General features: G+C 43.5%; 1 protein-coding gene across 1 annotated transcript in view; it reads right to left on the minus strand.

Annotated features, from left to right (window-relative positions):
• LOC137041807 (NLR family CARD domain-containing protein 3-like) overlaps positions 1–16,788 on the minus strand; it is a 35,417-nt gene extending 18,629 nt beyond the window's left edge. The window contains exon 1 of the mRNA XM_067418477.1: positions 14,748–16,788. Within this exon, the coding sequence (XP_067274578.1) occupies positions 14,748–16,726 (1,979 nt within the window). The 5' untranslated portion in view covers positions 16,727–16,788. The remainder of the gene's footprint in view (positions 1–14,747) is intronic.
• Positions 16,789–20,109: the final 3,321 nt, after the last annotated feature.

Below are 20,109 nucleotides of genomic sequence, written 5' to 3' on the forward strand. Positions count from 1 at the left end.
GCAGAGGGAGCCATTTCCGCATGTTTTGAACTCACGCATGGGGGATGGAGATTACACTCAGCTCACAGAGAGAGCTCAGCAGGCAGCTGCAGGCACTCATTTAAATGGAGCTATGGTGAGCAATGTAAGTGTTTTAACTTCTCAAATTAATTTCTATGAAAGTTAAGCTTGCAAAGGCATGAACTGAAAAGCGCCAGACTGAACTCGCGTTGTGAATGTATGCCGCGAATGTAGTCGCGATTACCTCCACTCTCATCACGAGCTCATTTCTCTCACAGTGTGATCAGTGCTGTGATACTCGCGCGGTGACTCACTCATTATATTTAACAGACACATTCAGATTTTAATTGTAGTGTCTTCAACTCAGTCACAGTAATCCAGTAGGTGGCTTTGGGAATGGCCTAACAGGGTAGCGAAGCATTCTGGGAATTGTAGTCTTTCATCCCCATGAGACAAAAATACATTTTCTGTCTTTTCTCAGTCTAGAAGGCACCAAATAAAAAAATAATTTCACATTTCTACTACATTGATGACCCAGTTTAAATACAGATTCATCTTCCCAGTGCTGGAGTACCCCTTTAAAGACAGCATATTTTAAATGTGTTGTAATGGCATCTTTTTTATGAATGAAGGCCAGTATCACTGACACCAATGTCTCTATGAAACATTATTGACGTTACATTACAGTATAAATGAAAGCTACGCAATTTCAACACTTATTAGGTTTAAAAAAAAAAAAAAAAAAACTTTTAATTAAAGTGAACTTAAAACAAATCTTTAAATAAACTCATTGTTAAAAAATACAGTTACCAGTTGCCTTCCCTGTTAGACATATACAGAAATGTAAGTTATCAAACAGCTTTCTTAACTGCATAAATAATACATTAAATATAGAATAATCATCTTTTCTCTGTTCCCTTTATTTCTTTGTTCATCAGTGTTTAAAATCGTCCGCCGCCGAACATGATGCAGATCTAACGCACAGACACGTGCATCTCATTTTCTCACGTTTATTTAAGACGTTATTTAACTATTTTAAGACTCATATTATGAGAATACTCAACTAAACTGACATTTTGGCAGCATTCCATTCCCTGTGTTGCTGTTATTGTTTGTTCAAGAGCGAAAGAGAACTCGATGAGTGCACGAGACTGGCGCAACTAACTTATGGATCTGATTGAGGCGCAGACAGGACATCGACATACAGCGCGTTCTCCTCTGTCTTGTGTGTATGTGTGTTTGTGTGATATCGAGGTGAGATCTGCGCAGGTGAGATCTGATTTAATTTTTTCTCCGAAACCATGTATGAGCGAATGCTCACGGTATGATAATCGTACATGTCAATATCGCAATAAACCGCCATACCAATTTACTGTTGCAACCCTAATTGTCGCTATATGATAAATTAAAATAAGCTGATAACATCACCATTTTCTCCAGAACCACTGTACAGACAAATCAAATGTTGTTGCAAAATTGTCCTGTTAAACACTGTGAAGCTGCTTTGAAACAATCGGCATTGTAAAAGCGCTATAAGTAAAGTTGACTTGACTCCACGCTCCCGCCATATGTCCAGTAGTGGAAAGAGTACTGAAAAAGCATACTCAAGTAGAAGTACTGTTACTCAAAGTAGGAGTAACAAGTAGACCTTTTAAAAGTACTCAAGAGTAGTGAGTAGTGAGTATTATGCTGTGAATGTTAGTCCACCTTATGCCCTGCAAATTAAAAATGTAGCTTACTCTTTTATGGATGATTCTCAGTAAGAACAAAAAAACCTATCACCAAAACATATTTCAATATTTATTTCAATATTTATTTTTATTTTTGACTGTTAGCATTAAAAATACAGCCATGTAATATTTGAGAAATCAACCAATAATCTGGTAACATTCATTCACTCATCCTTTCCAATCACCCTACTACCTGTCCGCTTGATCCTAAACCCCCTCCCCTCCTTCAGGCTATTTCTTCTTCAATCACTCCTGCACTCACTCACATTATCAACACTTCTCTTCACACAGGAACCTTTCCCACAGCATTTAAGCAGACTCGGGTAACCCCACTGCTTAAGAAACCCTCTCTGAATCCAGCACTTTTAGAAAACTACCGACCGGTATCCCTTCTGCCTTTCATTGCAAAGACACTTGAGTGAGTTGCGTTCAATCAACTCTCTGTGTTTCTTGAACGGAATAACCTCCTAGACAACAACCAATCCGGCTTCAAAAGCGGCCACTCGACTGAGACTGCGTTGCTCTCGGTAACTGAGGCACTGAGACTGGCAAAAGCAGCTTCCAAATCCTCAGTGCTCATTCTGCTGGATCTGTCTGCTGCTTTTGACACAGTTAACCACCAGATCCTCCTGTCAACACTTAAGAGGACGGGGATCTCAGGAACTGCTCTCCAGTGGTTCAGGTCTTACCTCTCTGGTAGGTCCTAGAGGGTGTCATGGAGAGGTGAAGTGTCTAAGTCACATCATCTAGCTACTGGGGTTCCCCAGGGCTCAGTGCTTGGACCACTTCTCTTCTCCATCTACATGTCATCATTAGGTTCTGTCATTCAGAAACACGGCTTCTCCTATCACTGCTATGCTGATGAAACTCAACTCTACTTCTCATTTCAACCAGATGATCCTACAGTCAGTGTTCGTATCGCTGCCTGTCTGACAGACATTTCCAACTGGATGAAAGAGCATCACCTTCAACTCAATCTTGCAAAGACAGAATTACTTGTTGTCTCAAACCAACCCAGCACTTCATCAAAATTTCTCCATTCAGCTCGGTTCATCAACCATAACTCCTTCCAGGACAGCCAGGAACCTTGGAGTTGTGATTGATGACCAGTTAATCTTGGAACATACTCTGCAAAAACAAAGAAATGTGTTGGTTTTCTGGAGGTGGCAAGAACAAGAACAAAGTTCGCTCTGGCCAGTACATTCCATACTTCACAAGAAAAGCAGGTGCAGATCATCTGTTTTTCTTTGCATTAACCACGCCCACTTTAAATGTCTGACCAATCACACAATAGTTCTCGGACACCCACAAGAAAAAAGTTCTGCTCAGGCGATGTGTCGAGAACAAGCTGGGAGAACTCCCGGACCAGGGGTCTCCTTTATAACCGTTGCGTATGCACAAATAAGCCCTGAAAGCAACATACGCCACTTCTGACGCATAAGTTGTGATTTATAAAAACAAACTTGACGGCAAAACTTGCGCACCTGCACGCAAAAACTCTGACCCATGCGTACGAACATTTTGGAGATTGAACAGTGTGGCGATGGTGAGCCGAGGGACTGACGGCAGATGAAGGAAATGAACTTGAGACGTTGCTCATACCATATCATATAAATCACTTTTAATCCTCATTAAGCGTCCTAGTCATAATGCATGTTCACAATACCAATTTACATACATAAATGGCCAAAAATGATCAAATAAAACTACATCAATTGATTTTCCTTCATTTTAATTTTCTAATTTCTCACGGTGGGCGTATGGGTTTACCACTCATTGTCTGATTGGTGACATAGTGTAAAGGATTGAATGTGATTGCTGAAAACATATAAATACAGTGACACTTCTGCATGTAGTATATTGCATGATGGATGCGCTGGCATTGCTGGAGGACTATGCCAATGGCAGACTTAGGAGGGAAAGAGTGTTTAGAGACCATGAAGATGTCCTGGCCCAGAATGATGACTCGCTAATAAGCCGATTTAGGCTCCCTAGAGCCATGCTTTTGGATCTTTGTGCTGAATTGGGTCCAACATTACAAAGGCCATCTGCACGAAACCGCTCCATCACAGTACCAACCCAAGCCCTTTCAGATTTAGGATTTTTGGCAACCGGGAGTTCCCAGCGGGAGTTAGCCGATAGGTAAGTTTACAACTATCAGGATGCGATTTGTTTCTGCACAAAGCTTCCTGTGAAAACGTATAATTCTGTTAATTTATCAAATGTCTGGGATTTCACAGCCATCCCTGAGATCCTTAATGCCTGCTGTTTTGAAAGGGATTATTAAAATGTCAAAGCAATACATACAGTTTCCTTATACTATTTTGGAACAGGCCAATATCAAAAGGCAATTTGCAGCAATGTCTGGATTCCCAAATGTAATCGGCACATTTGACTGCACTCATATTGCTATAAGGGCACCACATGAGATTGAGTTCATTTATGTGAACCGAAAACATGTGTATTCGATAAATATGCAAGTTATTAGTGAAGCCAACATGATTCTGACAAACGTTGTGGCACGCTGGCCTGGTTCAACACATGACTCGTTTATTGTAGCGCACAGCAGTGTAGGGAACAGACTTGAGGCAGGTGCCGTGTGCAATGGATATCTTCTTGGTTAGTGAAAAACTACATATAATAGGATGTTTTCTGAAAGTTCAAGCCTACTGTACAATTGATCTGTTATACTGTGCCAGATGACAGTGGTTACCCCCTGAGACGTTGGCTCCTCACCCCATTTCCAAACCCTCAGAGTGCAGAGCAAATGCACTACAATGATGCCCACGCTTGTGCGCGCTCGTCGTACTTCATCCCTGACTCAAACAAACATCATGATTCTGTACAGAATATACGAGCAAGAGCGCATGGAATCAGTGCAAACAAAAGCGGAGCTGGTGTGTGAGTGAGGCGTTTTATCAGAGCATCGTCAACGTCAGCAAATATTTGCATTAGATTACTATTACTATTATTATTTTCTAATGGCATCAATAAAGCTTACCAGCAATTAAGTGTGTGGGTCTTCTATTCACGGACCGTGATTCTGAAGGAAAATATGAGATGTCTGATTCTGAAAGTGAAACTAAACCTAACGTTACACTAAGCACAAATGGTGGATCATTTGCCCAATGTAGATGTCCTTTGCACAATATCAGTTGTTAACAATGTTTCCTGGGTCGGAGTGTTCACCTTGACGTTAGCAGGTGTGTTAGTGTTGGGAACGTGGCGGCCGCGAGAGATTTTTACCGCGCTCACAATGAAGTGCGCGTCTTCTCTCCGCGATCGTGGCGACAGTATTGTGGTGGAGACTTCTAATGCCACTGGGTATGTTAGACGAGGTTGAAGTATTCATAAGGAAAGTTCGGGGGTAACGTGGAGGCAGGGTGGGGAGTCAAAATGACAATAACAGAGGTCGTGGCTGTGCACACTCAGCGCACGAGGCAGATCTGGACGCGCTGTTTGTAGCAGGAGCAGACGCGCTGTGACACGGGGCAGAGGGGCTATTATGCATAATATATCATATATATGTGCCCCATATATGGAATCAGAGTGCCTACTGTATGTAGTAAATGGACAATCTCTACAGCAAAAGGTAAACCGCTACATGCATTCGGTTTGTTTCTACCATTTATTAGTAATGACTTACACAGTTTGTTTACTATTTACCTGAACATTCAGTATTGTGCAATATAGCACACAGAAGGTGAGGGACATTTTTTGGGGAAAGAAGTGGCTTTTTAAACATGTGGCTTTTCATCAGTTTCCCCCACACAGACTAATTTGTGACAGACCGCCACAGAATCAATACCGGCCGCCACATATTGCTTCGTCATTCATTCATTTTTACGCTATTTAAAAGACGCACGCATATTCATTCAGCTGCATTTCCTTAGTTCTCTCTCCGCCCGTTTGCGCGTCTCTTACTCACTCACTCACACACTCACACACTCACTCACTCACACACGGTTCGTTGCATACGACCGTAAATCCTAAACAAGTTTCATTGCATTTTTGGCTCAAGGCGCCTCGCTGACAGACATATGTAGAGCTGCGGGCTAGGCGACACAACACGTTCGCTAGATTCTATAGCCTCCGTGTAGAGCCGGTATCTTTCTCGCCCCCAGTGGCCAGTAGCGCTCGTTGTGCCGTTCTAAGTGTCGGCTTGCAATGCCACTCCCGCCCTCTGGGCCGGATACGTGCGTATATTGTCTCCAGTTGTGTTCCCCGGAAACGGCTAACCCTGTCGAGCTCCCTTGCACTGCGGTGTCAGACGTTGCGAACCGTCTGACGCTAGGCCTGCACCCGCATGCTTGTGGAACGTGTGTGTAGGCTGGGTTCCATATGTAGCGGTTCCCTCATGACAACCCCATATGTGTATTTTTCTACAGTACCAGCAACCCTACTCGGCTAGCCCCGTGTCTTTCCCTTGATAGAGCTTGCTCTGTCGTCTCTGGGTGTGTTCTTTCCCCGCTTGAATCAGGTTGGAACCACCCCAGAGACTGCCATATGTTCACTACCCTGCTAGGTTAGTCATTATGTGTATTCTGCCACCATGCCTTCCGTAGGCCGTGGCTCCGCAGCGTACAATCTCCCGAGACGAGAACGCTTTTCCAGCGTTATCCAGTATTCACACTGAGTGGGTCTCGCAGAAACAGCAGTGACTGACCTCCCTGCTTGAAGCCCTGACTTCCGTACCATACTAGACGGTCCAGTGCGCTCAAGCAGGACGCTGGAAGGGCCAGCCTCCTGGCGTTTTGGTAGGGATCCCAATTCATCGGTCAGTTCCGACGTACGTCAAACATGACCGACTGAAAGGGAATGTCTGGGTTACATATGTAACCCTTGTTCCCTGAAGGGGGGAACGGAGACGTACGTCCCGTCGCCAGGTGCTGTGCTTCTGCTAGGAGGCCGAGTCACTAGTCGGCTCCTCAGGAGAAAAGCGGTGATCTACCATTACACTTCCTTATTTATACCCGTGCTGCGGGGCGGAGTGTGGAATGCGTGGATCGCATACCAATCTCCATTGGCTCGTTTTTAACACACTCGAAGTAGATTGGTCTCTGAAATCAGATCCCAATTCGTCCGTCAGTTCCGACGTACATCTCCGTTCCCTCCTTCAGGGCACGAGGGTTACATACGTAACCAAGACGTTTTGGAAATCATAGGCTATGAAATTGCGCAGGTGCACAAGATGCAACACTGTCAGAGCCGACAGCAGTGTTGGGCATGTTACTGTACAAATTGTCTCTTAATTTTAATAAAGGTTTCTTCGGCCAATTGTATGTATTTAATAACTAAAAAGCAAATAAGTAGGCTAGACTATGAGGTCATGGAAGCGATCGCTTTTATCATGAACTGGAGCACGTCTCAAATAAACTGACATGAGAAATATGTAGCCTAATATGTAGCCTAAACGGAAAGATTTAAATAAGCATAGTGCAGTGTTCAGAACTCACACGGTAAACAGCTTGATACAGATGATCACGGTGATGGGCATGAGCGGGATGGGAAAGTTTAAGGGATTTTTTTTTTTACCTCATACTGAATATGATCGGGTGAAAGCACATTTTAAACAGGTAGCACTTATTCACACACGTACTAATCGTTCTCTCTAATGCATTCAAAAACATCTTGTAGTGTTTACCTCCTTACAGTTATCAGTAGCCAGTAGGTAGCCTATACAGTTATTATATTATTCTATTATATGATTTTGAATGAGCAGGAATCTGTATTGATTCATGGATAAAATAACTGATGAAAACGTTCATCTTTCCTGTCAGATCCAAATCCAGCATCGACTGGAGATTAGCTTACAAACGATCCCGCAGTGAAATGAAGTGAACATGTCTGAGCTGGAACTTCATTAAAAAAAAAGTTCAACCACACATTCCTAATATTAGGATCAGAAGGAAGTTTATGCAGCGACTGTGTTCTTCCACAACCAGGAATAGCGCAATATCTTGCCATCTTCCTCTGCACGTTTATTGTTGTTGGCTGTCTAGCATGAGCCGATCAGCTTCATGAGTCGGTGGGTGGGGCTACTGGATTAGATGAGTCGGTGGGCGGGGCTACTGGATTAGATGAGTCAGTGGGCAGGGCTGCTGGATTAGATGAGTCGGTGGGTGGGGCTACTGGATTAGATGAGTCGGTGGGCGGGGCTCCTGGATTAGATGAGTCGGTGGGTGGGGCTACTGGATTAGATGAGTCGGTGGGCGGGGCTACTGGATTAGATGAGTCAGTGGGCGGGGCTACTGGATTAGATGAGTCGGTGGGTGGGGCTACTGGATTAGATGAGTCAGTGCGCGGGGCTACTGGATTAGATGAGTCGGTGGGCGGGGCTACTGGATTAGATGAGTCGGTGGGTGGGGCTACTGGATTAGATGAGTCGGTGGGTGGGGCTACTGGATTAGATGCGTTAGTGGGCGGGGCTACTGGATTAGATGAGTCGGTGGGTGGGGCTACTAGATTAGATGAGTCGGTGGGTGGGGCTACTGGATTAGATGCGTTAGTGGGCGGGGCTACTGGATTAGATGAGTCGGTGTGTGGGGCTACTGGATTACATGAGTTGGTGGGCGGGGCTACTGGATTAGACTGGATTAGATTAGTTGGCGGGCGGGGCTACTGGATTAGATGAGTTGGTGGGCGGGGCTACTGGATTTGATGTTAGTAGACTAAGTAGACTGTGTTTACTATCTAACCTGCCTTTGGGGTAATTATAAAAACAATTACCCTAAACAAAATCAAAAGAGAAATATGAGAGAAACAACAACAATAAAACATTTCCTTACTGTGTGGAAACTTTCCACTCTTTCACGCTTCGTGGAAACTTTCCACTCTTTCACGCTGCGTGGAAACTTTCCACTCTTGAAAAAGAGAGCAGAGGAGACACGAGTTAGCCAGAGAAAAACTGAGCTCCTACGGCAGCAGAAGGAACAGCACTGCTGCTGCAATGGAGAAAATTAGTTAGAGAAACTGAGCTCCTGCGGGAGGAGAGGGAACAGCACTGCTGATCTGGTGGAGAAAATTATTCAGAGAAACTGAGCTCCTGCGGGAGCAGAGGAAACAGCACTGCTGCTGCAATGCAGAAAATTAGTTAGAGAAACTTAATTCCTGTGGGAGCAGAGGAACAGCCCTGCTGGTGGAGAAAATTAGCCAGAAAAACTGATCTCCTGTAGGAGAAAAATGAGAGAAAAAATTAGATGGACAAATGGGAAAACACGTTGTGTAACCAGATCAATCAATCGATCAATCAGATTCATTCATCCAGCACTTCCACAATGACAACTGCCCCAAAGCAGCCCCACGGTGCCAAACAGGACAATACCGCATCGGAATTTGATTTGGCTAAAAGATGAGACTCTTATTTTGAAATGTAGGCCTATATGCCTTATATTGCAAGATACTCATTAAAATTCACATGAGGGACATGGAATACAGCCTTACAACTGTATACAACATATGACGATATAAATCATGTTAATAAAATATTGTAATTGTTCATAAGAAGATTTGCATAAATATCCAAAGTGCTCTGAAGCATTCTGAAAAAACTGTTTTGCAAGCTAGTAGAACACACAACAGTGCCACGTTCAGTTTTTTTTTTTTTTTTTGAAACGCTCAAGTGCCCCTAATTACATTGTATGGATCGCACACATCTATTCATAGTCGCAAACGAGAGTATGGTCACGCTGTGACCGAGCTTGTGAGCGTCAAGCTAAGAAGTATTGAATCAAAGTAATGATTATCAGCTGATTCCAACTAGTGGCTGATTTACATTGCCGTTATTTTAACGATTTAGCCTCGCGATACGTTTTGCTTTACCAGCAAGTTTGTTGTTCATCACCACGGCAACTGCATGTGCGTCCATGGTGTTTACACTTCTCGTGTGTGAAAGTGACCGTCTGTATTGTAGTAACTTATAAAGAGGCGGCGAGATCGCAAGAAAAGCTTGATGCTGTACACATCATTTAAAGACAGGAACTGTTGTTCTCCCTGTTGAAAGTCTGTGCGATGTACACTCTTTACGCTGTCCGAGTACTGCTCTAAACACACCACGTTATTAATAGAACATAGCTTATTTTGTCAATCGGTTAGAAGACAGAAACACGCTTGTGAACGTGACGAAGAAACGATTACATCTCATGAAAAGCAGAAGTTTATTTTTACTGTGAATGCTGATCGACGTGGCCGAAATAGGGTGTTTGAGGTAGCTTATAATTTTGAAAGAAAAAGATTTTAGCATTGTAAAACTGCTTCAAGAGGTGTGCGGAGCCGTAGACAGCGTGAGTGGGCTGGCAGACGGGGCGAATGGTCGGAAATGCCACCCGTGCTGATAAACTGTCAACAGAACAGAGGTAAGACTGCTGTGTGTATATATACACCTCTTGTTGATTAGCTGAGTGCTCTCCACCTGCGTCAATTATCTGAAAGCCCTCCTCCCGAATCTTTGTTAATAAACATTGTTTGTTGTAAAAGAAATACAGTTACAATTTCAAGCATTTTTAAGCACGTTATCCAAAGTTCAAGCACTTTTCAAACCTTGAAAACACAACATCAAAATGCAAGCACTTTCAAGGATTTCAAGCACCCGTACGAAGCCTGAAGGACGTTTTAAACTCTGAAACTTACAGGATATTCTTATATTACCATGACCTTTTATATATCAGAAGCTCAAGGGGAAGTTGATTTCTCAATTCATCAGCCCTTCAACTTGACTGACTGCTTCATTTCCACAATACTCCATAAACCGAATCATGTCCTCATAAACTGCGAGTAAACACACACAAATGTTGACAGGCCACTAAATACAGTCCATACCACAGAGACGGACGTCCTGCTGCTGCTGTTTCTATTTCAGTCTCCGAATGATTCTGGATCATATCTATTAGCTGAGATAGCAAGGGTTTCTCCACGCTTGAGGACGTCACCGCTTTGTGTTCGCTCGTCATTCTTTAGCTCCGCCCACTCGATACGCCTCGTCATTCTTTAGCTCCGCCCACTCGATACGCCTCGTCATTCTTTAGCTCCGCCCACTCGATACGCCTCGTCATTCTTTAGCTCCGCCCACTCGATACGCCTCGTCATTCTTTAGCTCCGCCCATTTGATACGCCTCGTCATTCTTTAGCTCCGCCCACTCGATACGCCTCGTCATTCTTTAGCTCCGCCCACACGATACGCCTCGTCATTCTTTAGCTCCGTCCACTCGATACGCCTCGTCATTCTTTAGCTCCGTCCATTCGATACGCCTCCTCATTCTTTAGCTCCGCCCACACGATACGCCTCCTCATTCTTTAGCTCCGCCCACTCGATACGCCTCGTCATTCTTTAGCTCCGTCCACTCGATACGCCTCGTCATTCTTTAGCTCCGTCCATTCGATACGCCTCATCATTCTTTAGCTCCGCCCACACGATACGCCTCCTCATTCTTTAGCTCCGCCCACTCGATACGCCTCGTCATTCTTTAGCTCCGTCCACTCGATACGCCTCGTCATTCTTTAGCTCCGTCCACTCGATACGCCTCGTCATTCTTTAGCTCCGTCCACACGATACGCCTCGTCATTCTTTAGCTCCGTCCACTCGATACGCCTCGTCATTCTTTAGCTCCGTCCACTCGATACGCCTCGTCATTCTTTAGCTCCGTCCATTCGATACGCCTCATCATTCTTTAGCTCCGCCCACACGATACGCCTCCTCATTCTTTAGCTCCGCCCACTCGATACGCCTCGTCATTCTTTAGCTCCGTCCACTCGATACGCCTCGTCATTCTTTAGCTCCGTCCATTTGATACGCCTCATCATTCTTTAGCTCCGCCCACACGATACGCCTCCCCATTCGTCATTCTTTAGCTCCGTCCATTCGATACGCCTCATCATTCTTTAGCTCCGCCCACTCAATAACGTCTCGTCATTCTTTAGCTCCGCCCACTCGATACGCCTCCAGCCGCTCGTTTTTTTCCGGAAAGACTCGGTACAGCCCATATTTCTTTTATAAATATAATAAAACTAAAGACTTTTCGGAGATATGAAGGATGCAATACTACTCTATAGGTACTCAAGATTGACTGACACTGAGTGTTTCACCGCCCCCTTTAATGAATGAAATGTCGATTGGGGTCAAATTGACCCCAAGGACGAACATGCATAAAGCTTGTTGCAGAACACCTGGAAAATTAATTTTGGACGTGGGAGGAGCGAGGATTTCATGCACTTTTCCACACAATTTCAAGTTGGCTGTTGTGCTTTTACTGTGTTTAAGTGAATATTACGATATTACTGATCATGTGAAGATTTTGCTGCACTTCTGCTGAATACATTATAGGGGAAACTCTGTTCAACTAATAACTCCAACCATTTGCTTCTTCTTGATTTATTTCATGATTTACACTTTTTTAAAGATAATTTACAGCACATTTGTATATTGTATAACTTAACCCTAACCCACTTATTAATAAGTTATACGGGTATAGTCATGTTTTGTAAATGATAAAGTCATCATTAACTAATAACTATAACTGAACGTTATTATAAAGTGCCACTAAATACAGTCCATACCACAGAGACGGACGTCCTGCTGCTGCTGTTTCTATTTCAGTCTCCGAATGATTCTGGATCATATCTATTAGCTGAGATAGCAAGGGTTTCTCCACGCTTGAGGACGTCACCGCTTTGTGTTCGCTCGTCATTCTTTAGCTCCGCCCACTCGATACGCCTCGTCATTCTTTAGCTCCGCCCACTCGATACGCCTCGTCATTCTTTAGCTCCGCCCACTCGATACGCCTCGTCATTCTTTAGCTCCGCCCACTCGATACGCCTCGTCATTCTTTAGCTCCGCCCATTTGATACGCCTCGTCATTCTTTAGCTCCGCCCACTCGATACGCCTCGTCATTCTTTAGCTCCGCCCACACGATACGCCTCGTCATTCTTTAGCTCCGTCCACTCGATACGCCTCGTCATTCTTTAGCTCCGTCCATTCGATACGCCTCCTCATTCTTTAGCTCCGCCCACACGATACGCCTCCTCATTCTTTAGCTCCGCCCACTCGATACGCCTCGTCATTCTTTAGCTCCGTCCACTCGATACGCCTCGTCATTCTTTAGCTCCGTCCATTCGATACGCCTCATCATTCTTTAGCTTCGCCCACACGATACGCCTCCTCATTCTTTAGCTCCGCCCACTCGATACGCCTCGTCATTCTTTAGCTCCGTCCACTCGATACGCCTCGTCATTCTTTAGCTCCGTCCACTCGATACGCCTCGTCATTCTTTAGCTCCGTCCACACGATACGCCTCGTCATTCTTTAGCTCCGTCCACTCGATACGCCTCGTCATTCTTTAGCTCCGTCCACTCGATACGCCTCGTCATTCTTTAGCTCCGTCCATTCGATACGCCTCATCATTCTTTAGCTCCGCCCACACGATACGCCTCCTCATTCTTTAGCTCCGCCCACTCGATACGCCTCGTCATTCTTTAGCTCCGTCCACTCGATACGCCTCGTCATTCTTTAGCTCCGTCCATTTGATACGCCTCATCATTCTTTAGCTCCGCCCACACGATACGCCTCCTCATTCTTTAGTTCCGCCCACTCGATACGCCTCGTCATTCTTTAGCTCCGTCCACTCGATACGCCTCGTCATTCTTTAGCTCCGTCCACTCGATACGCCTCGTCATTCTTTAGCTCCGTCCACACGATACGCCTCGTCATTCTTTAGCTCCGTCCACTCGATACGCCTCGTCATTCTTTAGCTCCGTCCACTCGATACGCCTCGTCATTCTTTAGCTCCGTCCATTCGATACGCCTCATCATTCTTTAGCTCCGCCCACACGATACGCCTCCTCATTCTTTAGCTCCGCCCACTCGATACGCCTCGTCATTCTTTAGCTCCGTCCACTCGATACGCCTCGTCATACTTTAGCTCCGTCCATTCGATACGCCTCATCATTCTTTAGCTCCGCCCACACGATACGCCTCCTCATTCTTTAGCTCCGGCCACTCGATACGCCTCGTCATTCTTTAGCTCCGTCCATTCGATACGCCTCATCATTCTTTAGCTCCGCCCACTCAATAACGTCTCGTCATTCTTTAGCTCCGCCCACTCGATACGCCTCCAGGCGCTCGTTTTTTTCTGGAAAGACTCGGTACAGCACATATTTCTTTTATAAATATAATAAAACTAAAGACTTTTCGGAGATATGAAGGATGCAATACTACTCTATAGGTACTCAAGATTGACTGACACTGAGTGTTTCACCGCCCCCTTTAATGAATGAAATGTCGATTGGGGTCAAATTTGACCCCAAGGACGAACATGCATAAAGCTTGTTGCAGAACACCTGGAAAATTAATTTTGGACGTGGGAGGAGCGAGGATTTCATGCACTTTTCCACACAATTTCAAGTTGGCTGTTGTGCTTTTACTGTGTTTAAGTGAATATTACGATATTACTGATCATGTGAAGATTTTGCTGCACTTCTGCTGAATACATTATAGGGGAAACTCTGTTCAACTAATAACTCCAACCATTTGCTTCTTCTTGATTTATTTCATGATTTACACTTTTTTAAAGATAATTTACAGCACATTTGTATATTGTATAACTTAACCCTAACCCACTTATTAATAAGTTATACGGGTATAGTCATGTTTTGTAAATGATAAAGTCATCATTACCTAATAACTATAACTGAACGTTATTATAAAGTGTTATATAATAAAATATATTAGCTAATAATAATGTACAGTTGTCAAGGGAATATAATATACACCATAGATGACTGATAATAATCATCTTTAATCCATTTAACCAGGTCCATGATGTTTTTGATTAGAGTGTAAATCCATTTTCTAAATAATGTTAACTTGACTGACTGCTTCATTTCCACATTAAAATAAGGAAAAGGCACATCATGAGCCCTTAAAAGACTCTGAGCTTGTTATTTAGGAGAAAACCTCTCATTTAGCAAATAGTGCTGATTCATTATTAAACATGATTCTTCATTAGTGAATAATGAACACTCACAGAGCTTTTCTGCAGTTGATCACAGATGGTATCAGTCTTCTTCTGCCCTCAGCTGATGTGTTGTATTTCCTGAGGTTCAGCTCATCCAGCGGCTCCTCTGAGATCTGATGCATGTAGGCGATTGTTGAGCAGTGAGACGGAGAGAGTTTCTTCTCTGAGTGTTTGTCTGATTTCACAAACTCCTGAATCTCTCTGGACAGAGTCTGATCTTTCACTTCCAGCAGACAGAGGAACAGATTGATGGATTGATCAGCTGAGAGTTGAGCTGAGAGTCCACGTCCATCATTCTTCTCATCTTTGATCTTCTGTTGAATGTACCGTGTGATTCTCCTGATGCTCTCTGAGCTTTCCTCTGTGTGGGTCAGTAGATCCTGTAAGAGTCTCTGATTGGACTCCAGAGAGACGCCCAGCAGGAACCGCAGGAACAGATCCAGCCGTCCATTCTCACTCCTGAGGGCTTTATCTACTGCTGATGTTAGTAGATCATACAGAGAGTCTTCATCAGACCAGTAAGATCTGAATCTATGCAGTGATTTCTTGTTCTTGATCACATGAGAGTAAAACACATAGAGAGCAGCGAGAAACTCCTGGAGGCTCAGATGAATGAAGCTGTAGACTTTCCTCTGATGAATCACAGATTCCTCCTTAAAGATCTCAGTGCAGATCCCAGAATACACTGCGGCGTCAGTGACGTCTATTCCGCTCTCTCTCAGGTCCTCCTCATAGAACATCACATTGCCCTTCATCAGCTGATTGAAAGCCACTTCAGCAAGTTTCACAATCACTTCTCTGTTGGACGGCAGGAGTTTCTCTGGATCTCTCTCTTCATACTTCTGATTCCTCATGTTGATCTGAATCAGCAGGAAGTGGATGTACATTTCAGTCAGAGTTTGAGGGATTTCTGCGCTCAGATCTTCTTCCAGGAGCTTCTGAAGCACAGTGGATGAGATCCAGCAGAAGACGGGTATGTGGCACATGATGTGGAGGCTTCTTGCTCTTCTGATGTGGGAGATGATTCTGCTGGCTTGATGCTCGTCCCTGATTCTCTTCCTGAAATATTCCTCCTTCTGAGGCTCATTGAATCCCTGAATCTCTGTCAGACGGTTGATGTATTTGGAGGGGATCTGATTGGCTGCTGCTGGTCTGGAGGTGATCCAGATGAGAGCCGAGGGAAGCATCTCTCCTTTCATGAGCTTTGACATCAACACATCCACTGATGAAGTCTCAGTCACATCAGAAACTTCCTTTGACATCAACACATCCACTGATGAAGCCTCAGTCACATCAGAAACTTCCTTTGACATCAACACATCCACTGATGAAGTCTCAGTCACATCAGAAACTTCCTTTGGCATCAACACATCCACTGATGAAGTCTCAGTCACATCAGAAACTTCCTGAGCGTCTGGAAACCTCAGTGTGATTCTGCTTTCATCCAGACCATCAAAGATGAACACAACTTTACACTCCTCATAAATCCTTGAGTCCAGACCGTGAAGTTCAGGATGAAAGTCCAGCAGAAGTCTGTGAAGACTGTACTGATGATCTCGGATCAAGTTCAGCTCTCGAAATGGAAGCACAAACATGAAATCTACATCCTGATTGGCTCTTCCCTCGGCCCAGTCCAGAATGAACTTCTGCACAGAGACGGTTTTTCCGATTCCAGCGATGCCTTTAGTAAGAACAGTCTTGATCTGCTGTTTCTCCTCACGTCCTGGTTCAGCTGAGGCTGTAAAGATGTCATTGCAGTAGATTGGAGTGTCTTGTGAGTGTCGTGTTCTGGCTGTTTTCTCCATCTGTAAAACCTCATGTTCTTCATTCACTCCTCCTCTCTCTCCCTCTATGATGTAGAGCTGTGTGTAGATCCTGTTCAGGAGGGCTTCATTCTCCTGGAGTTTCAGTCCCTCAAATAATCTCTCATACTTGTTCTTCATGCTGGTTTTGTGTCTGTCTTTGACTCTCTGGAGCTCATCATTCATTGGTTGATCGTGTTTATTCAGGGACGGCGTAACGCTGGTGAAAGTGTTGATCAGACGAGAGACTGAGGCGGCTCCTCCAGAGATGCTTCGCTCTCCATATACTCTGCTGAAATAACAACAAGAACAGATTACTAAATTTGAAAAATAAATTAAACTCTAAATCAATACAGATGTCAATCTTGTATTTTCTGTATAATTAATGCATTCATGTCAGTTTCAGTTTAACACTTTTCACAATGCACACTGATCCAAAGCAGCTTCACAGAAAACAGAGAAGTAGAAAAACACAGAGAAAAGGAAAACCGTGTCTTTCAATCCTCCAGCGAGCAGCTCAAGGTGACAGAGACCAGGAACAAACTCACTAAGAGCTTTAAGAGATGATGAAGAAACCCAAACCTCATCCTCAATCTGACACCAGAGATTCTGTCAGACAATAAGTGTCTTATCTCTGGACATTGGGATCAAAGTTCATCTCTGAATGTTTGTCCACAGATTTGAGGTGAAATCAGAAATAAAAACCGAACTCATCTCTCTGTGTATTCAGTGTGTTTTTGAGTCTCATGTTAAATGTCTTCTCTAAGTTACTCTAGACCAGTTAAAGGGATGAAGGGACCCGTTAAATTCACCCAGAAATGAACATTCAGTCATTATTTACTGAACCTGATGTTGTTCTAATGGCTTATGATCTTCTTTCTTTTTCAGGCCACAGAAGGAGAAATGTTGAGAAATGTCCGGCTCGTGTTCGTCTGTAATGGCAGTAAATACTGAGCCGCTTCAAGCTTTAGAAGAGAAAGATTCACCGAATGATCGCATCAGACTCGAGCTGTATAATCAGTGTTCAGGGGATACAAAAGTTTATAAAAATAATATTAATAATTAATTAAAAATATAATGTACTAATACAATGTAATAATGTATTATTAATCTAAAATCCTGCCCCTGTCTGTTGGTCTGCTGTAAGCCCGGAAAAGCAAACAAGCGACATTTTAATAAATCTAGATGAATTCAGACACAAAGTCTAAAAAACCCTTAAAGTGTGAGTTGCTTCTTCTCTGAGGTGAATATCTCCAGAACAGCTGTCAGATGACAGTCCATAAACACCAGAACTCAGAGATATTCAGCTCAGAGATCATCATTCTGGGAAACTTCTGCATCTTTTGTGTAAATCTTGAAGCTGGTCATTATTCACTGTCATTATATGGAGGAGCGAGCAGCAGTTTAACATTTCACCTTCTGTGGTCTGAAGAAGAAAGAAGGTCATCCGGCATTAAAACAACAGTGTGAATAACAGGAGTAAATAATGACTGGATTATAGGACGGCACGATTTGGGGAAAATATATAATTGCGGTTATTCTGGTTAAAATTGCGATTACGATTTAAAATGCAATTATTATTATTTTTTAAGTTTATTAAAGTCCCACTGAACCGGAAGTAGAGAGTGATTTATCTTCAGTGCTGTGACGTATTTCCAAGTGAAAGGGAATATTGAACAGAGAGCAGGGTTTACCTCAGCGCTCCTCCTCTCCATCTCTCGCTCATAGCAGACTAACGGTAGAGGGAGTGGTTACGCATTTTAAAACCCAAGCCGTCAAACTGACATCATCTGAGAAGGAACGCCGTTTCCAAACCGGGAGTAACTTTTCAGATTTTGATTAAAGATTACCACGGCAAACATTTTTTTTCTGTGTATTAACTTGCACGGATTAATTGTTCATAGAGCCCTGCACGGGCCTCAAATCTAAGCCCTAGCCCAGCCCTGGCCCGAGACGCTGAGGCCCTAGCCCGGCCCGTGTCCGACAGCTTATCAAAATTCTCGGCCCGAGTCCGACTGGAGCCCGTGTTTTTTTTGTTTTTTTTTACATTGTTGCAGTCATTACAATAGTTCTGCTTTGTTTTTAATGTCAAAGTAGTTATATTTCGTTTCTTTATTAAGTTAATTTAGAAAAATGTTTAGAGCATTTTTTGTTTGTTAAATTAAAGTTTAAATTTTTTTAAGTGACGACCAAGCGGCCAGCGGCCGACAGTGAGTTAACCGCATATTTAATTAATTTAGCCTCTCAAATCAACTCTTGACTTGTCTTGCCTATAATAAAATCCATAAAACACTTCAAGCATCACAATGTTAGTTAATTTCGCCAACTATTACCACCAGTAGCCTAAAAGGCATTTTTGACAAGCTAAGGCAGACTGATTCTGCTCGCGGCTCTCGCAAACGGAGCTAAACAATCTAAAAACAAAAACAACAACAAAAAAAAAGAACATGCAGGTTGTCTTATACCTTACACCTACGCAAATGAATATAAATCCGATCTTGAATTCCCGGGGTATATATGCTCATTTAACGGAGTTTACAGTAATGAAAGCAAAAGATTGAGGATGCATTTTATTCAGCAGCTTATTTCAAATTCAAAGACCGCAATATAAGAGAGAGCGATCTAGCGCACTGGTAAGATCATTTAGTCTCATTCATTTTTATTGAAGATGATTGTGTTTTTGAGCATCTAAGACTTATTTTAAGTGTCATTTACAGCCATTTGCGTTGGCTTGCATTAGTCATTTGCGGCGATGCGTGCAGCGCCATCATATCTATCTGACTACAACATATAGCCCATAACACGCTCTCACACGTTTATTTTTAAACCGTTTGCCAGGTGTAAAATGTATACATGTGGTTTAAACAACCAGATAGGCTACATTTACATTTGTCCGGTTTCGTCTGAAATGCTTTCATCCTTCTGAATTGGTTTGTTTAGTGATCGGACTACATTGATAGCCCTGTACATTAATAGCAGCAGACGCCCCGCGGATGACACGCAACAGAAACGCCACTCGCACACCACAGCTGCGCTGAAGAAACGCAAGCTGCTGCTGCTGGCGCTCTGAACCTATGCTCTGAACACTGTGCCAGCCATATCTTGACAGTCGCGTTAGCTATTATGGTCTCGTGTTGTTTCCACCAGCGCAGAACATCTCATTGTTCCTTTTAATTAATAAAATAAATATAAAACGAAGGAGAAGCCTAAAAAAGGAAGCCCGGCCCACGTTTTAGGTATGATGTGAAAATTGGCCCGAAGCCCGGCCCTAGGGGCGTAAAAAAGTCGGGGCCCGTCGGGCTCGGGCATCAATGCAGGGCTTTAATTGTTCACCTTAGACCTGTAATATGTGCCAACAAAATAAATAAGATCGATTTTGATTTCATGAGGACTTTAAGTTTTTTAATTGATTAAGTATAATTTTTCTTCTTATTTATTACCCATAACTGTAATTCATACTGAAGGCCAGAGGGCGCCCTCGAGCGGAAACGCCACATTTGCCTCAGAGAAGTAATATAATGACGTGTTTTCAGGAAATGCCTGATGTGAAGCTGACTCTGTAGGAGAAA

The sequence above is a fragment of the Pseudorasbora parva genome, chromosome 15 (genome assembly GCF_024679245.1).
Source record: "Pseudorasbora parva isolate DD20220531a chromosome 15, ASM2467924v1, whole genome shotgun sequence".
NCBI lineage: Eukaryota > Metazoa > Chordata > Actinopteri > Cypriniformes > Gobionidae > Pseudorasbora > Pseudorasbora parva.